General features: G+C 33.9%; 1 protein-coding gene across 4 annotated transcripts in view; it reads left to right on the forward strand.

Moving 5' to 3' along the window:
- The window catches only part of LOC139521198 (microtubule-associated protein futsch-like), a 36,336-nt gene extending 26,583 nt beyond the window's left edge, over positions 1 to 9,753 (forward strand). For 2 of the 4 annotated variants that reach the window (XR_011664030.1, XR_011664029.1), the window contains 2 exons: positions 2,119 to 7,414; positions 7,449 to 9,753. Coding sequence is in view for 2 of the 4 variants with exons in the window: in XM_071314561.1 (XP_071170662.1) it covers positions 2,119 to 6,398 (4,280 nt within the window). In the remaining 2 variants the exon portion in view is untranslated. Of the gene's footprint in view, positions 1 to 2,118 lie in introns of all 4 variants that reach the window. The other 2 variants (XM_071314561.1, XM_071314560.1) reach the window with 1 other exon arrangement.
- Positions 9,754 to 11,448: the final 1,695 nt, after the last annotated feature.

Raw genomic sequence — 11,448 nt, forward strand, 5'->3', positions numbered from 1 at the left:
TGGATTATGATAAAAGTAAACAATGATTAATTTACACCTAAATCTCAAGGTCATATTGCATAGGGTAGCCATTTTAATAGTTATTTAATGGAGTGGGATAGTCTTTTGTATAGTACATTTTGTTTATTGAAACCATCTCAACAGAAGATCTATCAGGAATTACCATATGATATATCATGTTTTCATTATTTGGTTGGCACATCTTTGATTGTTTCTGTTAAATTTATTCAGAAATTAAAACTCAGAACAGTTTAAAGCAGAATTATTGCATACACACCCAATGGCAGATCCAGAAAAGGGGGGGGGGGGGGGGGGGGGGGGGGGGAAGTTGGACCCTACCCTTTTTTTTGACGATCAATGCTTTTAAATTGGGACATATGGTTTGAAAACACCCCCCTTTTATCCTGGGTTGGGAACTCCCCTTTAGAAAATGACTGTATCGGCCCCTGCACACCTGTTTATTGTTGAAGATTGTGTGATGCCCTCTATAAATGTGTTGATATTCTTTTCGGATTGCTGGCTCATTGATGTAAAAGCACACCTCTCGTTTTATTCATACAAGTAATAATCTGCTACCTAGTCACATTTCAACCATTCTGTTATCTGATAACTAATAATTGCTGAAAGTGGGGTTAAATTTTAGTATGATAATAAGCTACAGTAGAATACTTTTATCTTTGTACATTATGAAGTGTTATAAAAGTAATTGGCATTAAATTCTTTAATGATAATATTTGATGGTTTATTGGTTTTATAATCTTCATTAACTATGATATTTTGATCAAAGTAAGGCACATTAAGATTATCGCATCGTCTGCTGTTCAAGCAAAGAATTGTCCGTCTGCTATTTAAGCAATGCACTGTCTGCTATTTAAGCAATGCACTGTCGTCTGCTATTTAAGTTAGGAATCGATACAAGTCTGAAAGGTATGCATGTAAATGAGCATGTTTGTCATGGGTCGAACTAAAGTAAATCAGAGTTGACAATGATGATTGAATGAATTGTCAGAGATTTGACGGAGACTTGAATTAATTAATTTTTGTACCTTTTCTTTAAGACTTCCCAGGTCTTAGAAGCCTTATAAATAAAATGTTTTGTCATATCCACGGCTAAACACTGCATGATGTCTTTGCTTTGTTTGATTGATATAAAAAGATTAAAAACATACATGTATCTTTGTATAGTATGCAAACAGAATATTTGATTGAATACACCTGCTTGTTAATCTTGTTTAATGTACATGTATATGTGTCACAAATGGAATATTTGATTGAATACCTGCTTGTTAATCTTGTTTAATGTACATGTATATGTGTTACAAATGCCCTTTCCTGTATATGTATTACAAATGTCTGTAATGTTGCATGTTTTGTATAATACTTTTGGTTTGACCCTTGCTGTGTTTTTAATATGAACCTGTATCAGTAATGTCTTCCCATCTCTAATATTTTAATACGGAGAATTCAGAAATTCGTGTTTGCAGTTATAATAGGGCTTACAGGCAAAACTACCGGTACATACAAATATACGTGTCAGATTTTGGAATGCTTATCATTGTAATACTCTCCCATTATTCACAATAATAAAACCTTGCAACAGACTCTAAATTTACAGTAATTAAGATCTCCATACAAACTGTGTAAAAGTGTTATTCTAAAATTTATATCTTACATGCACATTGTCCATAAGGAAATAGTTGTTTGAACAGTAAGACTGGTCAGAGGCTATGTTTAAGGATTCTTGGAATTATTGAATTGGAGAACAGTTCAAGATAAATCATATGTCATTATATGATATACACAGAATTTACTTTCTTGATAGTACAAAAATGTACCAGTATTTATGTCTATGTCACACAGGTTCATTTTCAAATTCAAAGTGCAAACTTTACATATTAAGTCCAAAAATTAGGGGAAGACTTGTTTCTTCCCTAGAATACAGGAAAATTTTACAAAATTCCATTTTTAGATCATCTCTTATCCATTTCCATTCCATAGAAATTTTCATTATTTCTTGTTATAGGTTGAGAATTTAGTTGTTGCATAGTCAGATAGTCAAAAATACAAATGTATCAACATTTTGTCACATAATTATTATACTTTATTTCTATATTTCAGGTGAGCGAGTACTTAACTATGGTACAGAAAAGATGGCCTCCATGATAGTTGTCAACTCTCATCTGGAAACATTGGTGGCTGCACTGAAAAATTTCTTGACCTTAAGTGCTCCGTACAAGCACTTGATATACGCTGGTCACTTCTTCTCTGGTAATGGAGCTTGGGTGTTACAGGATGACACTTTCTCTATTGCAAGCTTCGCTCAAATGTGTAAAGATAAAGAAATTGAGGATGCGATGAAACAACAAAATGGTGGACAGATTAATTTCTACTTCAGCAAAGGAGGTGAATGGAAAACTGACAGCTTAAAGAAATTAGAAGTTTTCAAAAACACTGTTGTAAAAGTTCGTTCTGATGAAAAATCTTTAGATAATGTTCATGGTGTATTGCAATTTACTGCCTACATTGCTAGCTTTATTAATGCTAAAACTTCAGAAGATTTGTTGAGAACATCCGATGTTGTAGGAAGTATAAGATTTAATAAGCCTACGCTATATATCTTCCCTGGAAGTGAAGGAGATTCGTCATTGTTTGGAGTTAGTGGCTTTAATCTTTTGATAAATGGTGGATACAGTAGAAAAGCTTGTTTCTGGGACCTTACCAGACATCTAGATCGTATTGATGCTTTTCTCATGACACATTTAGGTACTGATAATGTATTGGGAATAAGCACCTTGTTGAAGCGGAAGAGTACAGAATATATTCATCCAGAAATAGGTCATATGTATTTGAATGGTTCGGACAAGGTCAGTCATTCAGCAGTAGTCAATGGTCAAGCAGATAAGGAACCTAGTTTATGCATCAATTTGTCCGATGAAGGAAGTAGATTAATAGAATATGCAAAACAACTTGGACATGTTCCACAACAATGCACACGTCCAATGACTTCACAGCCATTACAGCCGATTAATCTTTATCACAAAGTAGGTCACGGATCATTGAATATGTATGTCTTGAATCCCGTCTCTGATAGTAAAGAATTAAAAGACTTTTATCAACATTGGAACAAGCACCTGTCTGAACATGGTTCTCTGCACCAGATACCAATTCAGAACCAGTTGTCAGTATGTACACTTCTTGTCTGGCAACCAGCAGATCCAAATGAAAAAATTACTAGAATTTTCTTTCCTGGGAATGCACCCCAGTACAAACTTTTAGAAGGATTAGAAAAAATGAAGCACCTAGATATATTGAAACATGCATCTTGTACTGCAAAGGATTTGGAAAGTAAACCAACCTCTACAACAAAAAGGAATTCTTTGGCTGCACGTCCTGCTCCAAGTAAACCCCCTGTAAAATCAGCTGAACCGGCCACTGCTAGAAGTTCAAAACCTGTAAGTGAAGTTAGACGAACATCAGAATTGAGAGCCTCAGCAGATAAGAAAACATCAGAAGTAAAATCTTCATTTGAACGCAAAAAGCCTGAACCGAAAAAAGAGGAAAGCAAACCACCACCCTCTAAACCAAGAGTCCCAACAGCATCCTCTTTAAGGGCAGATAAAGGTTCAAAAGAGGATGAGAATAAGAAGACAGCAAAGAAAGATGATAAAGCAAGTAAGCCAACAAAAACTGCTCCTGCTGCTAAGACAGCAACAAAGGCAAAGACTGAGACTAAGGCTAAAAAGGAATCCCCTACCAAAGCACCAGAAAAACCTGTAGAAAAAGTGGAGGAAGAAGTGAAAGAAAAGGTAGAGGAAAAAGAAGAGAAGAAAGAAGTTGTTGAAGAAGTGCCAATTGTTGAGGAACCACCTGTAGCTGTTGTTGAGCCAATGCAGGAATCGTCATTACTGGATCTATCTCCTAATGAACCAGTTGTTGATCTTTCTCCTAATGAACCAGTTGTTGATACTGGATTAGCAACAGATACTGGTGCTAGTGAAGTAAAGGAGGCATCACCAGAGCCACTACCTAACCCTACTGATGAGTATGACCAATCGAATACCTCCTCTCCTGATGACCTTGACTTGATGGGAATTGGAGGAGCTGAAATGGGAAATAAGATGATGGAGAGTTTCCATGAAGGTTACAATGGAGGAGATTTAATGTCAAACGGAACACCTACTGAGGAACAGGGGCAGAACTTGAATAATTTTGGAATATATGATGACAACGTAGATGTCCAGCCAGAAGCTCTACCAGAACCTGTTGAATACCCTGCACAGGAAGCTTTCTCACAACCTGATATGATCCCAGTTAACGATAGAAAGAGTAATGAGGAGAAACCTCTGATATCTGGAATGGCACCCATTGAACCTGATGTTGTACAAGGTCTTGAACCAGAGGTAGATCTGACTGCAGCCACTACATCAACTCCGCTAGATGATAAACCTCCATTTGATTTTGATTCCTCCGAAAAATCTATCCCATCAGCTGACAGTGAACCGCTACAACCAACAACACAAGACCCAATGCAGAAGTCATTGTATGGTGATGATATACCAGATCAAGGTTCAGAGGCATTTGAATCATTGACAAATTCTGAATCTTTGATGTCCAGCAAAGCAGCTGACATTGCAGAACTTGACCAAACATCAGAAGATTTGATGCAAAAAAGTATGACTACTAGCCAAGAAATGGATCACCATGAAGAAGATAATGCTATGGAGAGGGAAATACAGGGAGATAATCCACCTGATGTAGTACAAGTACAGGAAAAATTTGAAGATGAAGATATTGTGGAATCACAAAATAAAATACAAGAGAATATTATTGAATCACAAGGCAGGATGCAGGAAACCATTGGTGAAGTAGATGAGGATGAAATCTCACCTGACGAGAATGACAGTCAGGTGGATGTTAGTGAACGTAACTTAGATGGCTTAGAAGATAACAAAGGACAGTTAGACGAAGAAAAGGTCGACGATGAATCTCCATATGCATTTGAAAATAAAGCTTTTACTCAAGGTGCGGAAGCTAACGAGAAAGAAAGTTCTCCAGAACCAAAAGAGGAGAAAGATTTTGATCTCACTGAACCAGAGGTTAAAGGTCAAGATGAGATTTGTGATGAAGGTTCCATCAGTCCAGATGAAGGTGTAGTTGAGGACAAATTTGCTGAAGAAGAGGAGGATTATTTACATGATGACGATAAAGATTTAACATATGGTAAACAGAGTGGAGTTGGTATTGAGGTTCACGAAGAGGAAGATGAAGAACAACAAGTTAAGGAGTCTTTGGATGGAACACATGAACAATACAATGATTCACTAGAGGTGTCTAACATTCCTGAAGCCTTTGAAAAGGATGAAACACCTGACCCTAAAGAAATACTAACAGGAGGTGGTGTTGAGACTCTTTCTGAAAAAGAAACACCAGAAGAAAGACCTTTGGAATCCATGGACCCATATGATCCATTTTGTTCTGGTAGTCCAACTATGCCATCCATGCAAACATCAGATCCATTTGCACAATATGAGGAGCAAAGAAGTTCCTCCGAATCTCCCTCAGAAGAAGTCAAACCAGTAAATGGATTGTCTTTTGATCCCTATGCTCCTCAATCACAAAGTCCATTTGGTGAGGCTGCTTTCAAGGAGAATATGGAGGCTGAAGAGGTGGAGAAAAAACTGTCAACTAATCCTTTTGATCCAGAAGCAGAATGGGGAAAACCAATGGGCCTACCTTCTCCCCCACCCCCAGATGCAGGTGCTAAGCCACCAGCAGGAAATGGCAAACCATCTTCAGCTAAAAAGACTGCCAAGCCAGATCCAGCTAAAAATGGTGTGAAAAAAGATCCTCTAGCTACCAGTAGAGCAAAAGCTAAATTAGATACATCTTCAAATGGGCCATCCAGCAAGCTCAATACAACTAGGACCAGGCCTGCTAGTGCTGCTGAACCAAAGTCTAAGCCTTCCACTTCCCTGGGGAAAAGACCCTCAACATCTACAGGGTCCAGTAGAGCAAGTCCAGCTGTAAAGACCCCTCCACTTCCACCATTTACACCATTCTACGTAGATCTGACATACATACCAAATCATGGAAATCCATCATATAGCGACATAGAATTTTTCAAACGAGTTAGAGCTAGATATTATGTCCTTAGTTCACTTTCACCTAACCCACAAACTCTCACAGCTTTAATGGAGGCAAAGGAAACTTGGGATAACAAGAATTCAGAAGTCACATTAATACCAACCTATGATAATGATACTTTACGGCACTGGATGGGTCTCAATCGTGATAAATTGAGCGAGCTAAATATAGATGTAGGTCCTTCTGCAAGTCGTTGTACAATTCATCTTCAAGATCATGAAACGAGCTGCTCAGCCTACCGGTTAGAGTTCTAGTTGTGATAATAGACACTGTATATAATTTATTAACATTTCGACCAAGTTGCAACAAGGATGTGAGCTTAATAGTTGTTTCTTGTCCAGGCCACACTTTTGTGAATTCTGCATTTGCTGTCAATGTCGCAGCAGTGTTTTTTTTTGACATTTTTGCCAGAAATTAGAAATAGTGTTCAAGGTGTAAATGAACTATATGTCTACATATTAAATTCAGCGCACCAGTTTTTACAGGATTATCTTATTGGATTATTCTTTTCTAATTTACATTTACCCTGGATACAAAATGAGTAAGATTCATACAGTTAAGAGAATTGATAGCAGTTGAACATTAATTACCAATTTTTGATCACTTTATGGAAAAAGAAATATATGGATACCGTTGAAACCGGAAGAAAGCAATCATTACCATGTGCAATAACATTTTTTATGCTTTAATAATGAACAATCATAAAAATCGTAAAACTGAACAATCGTAAAAATCGTAATTCTGAACAATAGTAAATATCGTTATACTGAACAATCGTAAAAATCGTTATACTGAACAAACGTAAGAATGCAGATATGTTTGTGATAATGTTTACAAAGTTATTAGATAGAGAAAAACTGTGGCCTTTTGTTAAATGATGTTTTTGTGTTTTTGAAACAATCTTTGTTTTTTTTTATAATTTTCTCTCTCTCTATTTCAATGTTATAGGCATGTATTATAATTATTTTTTCTTATTTGTCAAATTCCAATTTGTTATGCAATATGATAACTTTGAACACAGTCTATCAATTTTGTATCTGTTAAAGAAAGAAGACTAGTGATAGTTTTAAAACAAGAAATAAGGATCAGAATTGACATTAAAAACAAACTTTGTTCCTTTTGAGTTGAAGCAAGGGTTGAACTTTGAACTTACTGAACACCTATCAAGGGTTGAATTATGACCTTACTGAACACCTTTTTAATAAAGCAAGAGTGGGAAAGGTTGAACTCTGAACTTACTGAACACATATTTTATAAGGCAAGAGTTTAGGTGTTAACACATATTTTATAAGGCAAGAGTTTAGGTGTTGAACTCTGAACCCACTGAACCTATTGCATAAAGCTTTTGATTTTGCTTTAAGTGAAAGCAGAGATGCTTGTGTTATAAGATTTACTATAATGATACGGATGTGTTGTGTTTTGCATCAAACTTAGAGTGTAGAAATGAAAAAAAAAATGTTTATTTAATCTTACTGTTATTTTTTATAATTAATATGTATTTAAATTTTCTTTGTTTATAACATTTATCAGTAGTCTAAATCAAGTTTGATGAATACTTCTTGTGTGATATTTATATATGTGTTGTAGTGTATGTTTTAGATACACATCACAAACATGTATTGCCATATGTAGTCAGTATATTGTCACTGTCAGATTTTTGCTTTCTTTAAATACCAGTACTTGAACAAAAAAAGGAAGATTTCATTAGGTTTTCTAAAAATGATTTACAATATGCAGACATTTATTCAGCTATTAAATGTGGCTTTCTTAATCATTATGATTTATATAAAAAGTCAAGGCCATCATACCAGCCTGCATACTGAGCAAATTGTTAACCAGTATATACCTGAAGTGAAAAATGAATAATTTCAACAGCTTGCAAGACAAATGACAAATTCAGGCGTATCAATAAATGAGATCATATCAATATTTATAAAATGTTTGAATCTTTTATAATGTAATGCAGAAAAAATATAAAAAAGGGGCATCTGACATCATAATACCACATATATGGCAAAGCATTTATTTGATAATAAGCTGAACAAATGAGGTTGTAAAGGGACCATTTCAAAAGTTTATTCTTTCGAATGTCTCTGTGTTTGATTGTGAGAAAACCTTTTTGTACAAATAATCGGCTGTGAGAAACAAAAACTAATTAATAATTAAGAAAAATATAAGAAATTAATAGATATGTTGAAAGAGTGGGTTTGTGTAAATTATGTGAAAGCTTTTGATACACTTGTGTACACAATGCCTCCTCTGTTTATTGATAATAAATTGTATATTGTTTGCATGATTACCTAAGGGGCTTACTAAGGGGAATGAAAGTTGTAAGAGTAGCTAATATGTTTTTTTTTTAAACCAAACATTTGATTTACTAATTTTCAAGTCCTTTGAGTCCCTTCTTGGTAAATTTATATAGTGCTCAAAATCTAGTCAGTATTTAGCTAGGATCTCAATGAATGGGGGTAGACCTTTAATAATAGGCTTCCAACTAATTAAATTAGGAGTAAGTTAATATATAATACTGCTGGCAAAATTTGTGAGATTTTTTATATAGACGGTGTTAAAAAGTTCTATGTACTTGATGGATATGAAATATTATTTAACTGTTTAAATGCCTATTGTTTAGTCTCCTTAAACAGAGATCTTACGCGATACAGTACAATTTACTGTCTCATAAATTTTGATATAACACAAAATTTAAAATGTCTTTCTCAAAGGGTTATAAGTTGATTAGTTGGATGAAAACTTTTTTTATGGAAGGAATTTATATTGTAAAGCTTTGTATATGGGCTTAAGATGTTATAGTATAGGTTTTGGTTTTATTTTAGACAGTAAAGGAATGTAGATAAAGTGCAGATCCAGTAAAGATTTAATTAGAATTATTTTTTCTATTTCTGATTGAGACATTTTTTTCTAGTGAGAGACAATGGTTATGTTTGGACCCTTAAAATTCCTTTAAAATCAATATAACTTAATCAGTAAAACAAAAACCCAAAAAATGAGGTTTGCATGTGTTTATAATTGATAGCTTTATAGTTTAGGCCATCCTGAATTATTTATCTATAGGAAAAGTGTAGTATCAGCATGCCAATTCGTTCAGACTAGTCTGCTAAATTTTAATAGATATTCAGAACAGTTCTTCAAAGTTAACTACAATCAAATGTACAATGGGAGATAACCCAATAAATTTTGAGTGGTGAGGGAAGTTCTCAAAATGTTTTGTATTTGTGTTGTGCAAATTAAAGGGTAAATTAAAATCACTTTTGTTTTAGATAGTAAAAATATACCTTAGGAAGGGTTTGTGTCAAGTGTTTATATTAAATATATAAATTTGTATTCTATACCATTTGATTTCTATGCATTTTTAATTTGCCATTGTTTTTTTTATATATTTTCAAAGATAAAAAGATTTATACACATGTTAAACCATTTATTCAAATTATAAGCTGTCTTTATGCTTACCACTGTATTTCTAATGCCAAGCCATTATTTTCATTCCGTTCTGTTTTTGTGTGTTTATTGCCTATTGCATTGTTGTACATGTTAAATATTCTATGTGAACAACAAATAATGGCCAAACATTAAATGTGCCTAAAGATAAAATGATCTTCAGAGTTATTAATTTGCCTGCAGAAATAAGAAACAGGAGTATTTTGAACCATGTCAACTATATGGTGTAAAAAAGGCTAAGCAACTATTATTTTGAATTCTATGTTTTATAAATAAACTTTACTTAATTGAAGAGAATTATTTTAAGAAAGAAATAAACCATCAGATGCAAATTTTATGTTGACCGAAACAAATTTATCAAAAAATTTATTCCCACAATTTGAATCTTTTTTTTTAATTTAAATATGATGCTATAGGTTTTTTACTCTGTATACATAACTTCACTTAGGGTTTGTAGTACACTATTATAAATGCTAGCGGAAATCTGGGACGAGGATTACTTGGCCAATGTTCGAGGAAATTTCTCTGCAGATACCTGTGCTACTGTTAATGCCCTGTAATGGCCCCTTTTAAAACTGTTTGTGAACCAAACCATTATATTGGAAACCACAATGATACAGGATTTTAAAATTGGTCTATAAAGTTTGGAATCAGATTATTGTCTTAAGATGATGTGACATGTCTTCTTGTAGAATTTGTCTATTTCCTTGAAGGTGGTATGAAAACCACTGGACAGACAAGAGACTGAGAGACTGAACATCTAGAGCTTGTAGAATTGTCAACACACCGGGGAAAATCTTTGATAAGCTGGGCAATAGAAAAAAAACAACAGTAAAAGTGTTTTTTTAAATGGAACACTATAAAAGGCACAAAACAAAATTTTATTGGAAAAAATGAATTTTGTGCAGACATCACTAAAAAAGTTTGTTCAAGGCAATAATGGTATAAGCAACTTAAACTCAAGTATCTTGATCGAGAGTCTCATGCTTAGATGTCTGGCCTGCTTTTCCAATTAGAATTGAATTTGATGAAATTTTGTGGGCTCAAAGTGCTTTTTTACATTAACTGTCAACAGGTAAGCACAGACTTAAAACCCAGGGATGTGTGAATATGTTGAAATGTTTAAAGCTTCATTACCAAAGAAGACATAAAGAAATAGCCAAGTTCAACATTTTAATACAGATATCACAAACTACATTACGGAGATAATGAACCCTGCAAGACCTATAACATTAAGTACTTTATAATCATTCCTTGCACACTCAAAAAATAGACCTCTTCTTATAGTATCTGAAGAAAGGATAAAACATTACAAAAAACAGAACTTTGACAAATTGACAATTAAACACATTCTGTGAGCATTGCATGACAATACTTACCGTAGTCCACTACCAGTTAAAAATTCATTGTATTGGAACAAAATTCAAACTTGATTTATAACTTGTCATGGTGTAAACTATAGAACAAATATCAAGTCAATATCTTCAAGAATGACGAAAAAAAGTGTGGAAAATGATTTTTTTTTAAAAGTGATTTTTTTAAGTCAAAGGACTATTACACTGCAAAAAATCATCAGACAGGAACACAAAATTCAAACTTGGTATGTAACTTGTCATGATAAACTATATACTGATATCCAATGTTCACTTCAATATCTTCCAAGAATGATGAGAAAAATGTGGAAACTGATTATTCAGTGGATTTTGTAAGTCCAAGGACCATAACTGTGCACAAAATCATCAGACCAGAACAAAATACAAACTTGATCTGTAACTTGTGATAATACTATATACCACATTTCAAATCAATATCTTTAAACATGAAAAAAAGTGTGGAAAACTGATTATT

This window comes from Mytilus edulis, chromosome 4 (genome assembly GCF_963676685.1).
Source record: "Mytilus edulis chromosome 4, xbMytEdul2.2, whole genome shotgun sequence".
Classification (NCBI taxonomy): domain Eukaryota; kingdom Metazoa; phylum Mollusca; class Bivalvia; order Mytilida; family Mytilidae; genus Mytilus; species Mytilus edulis.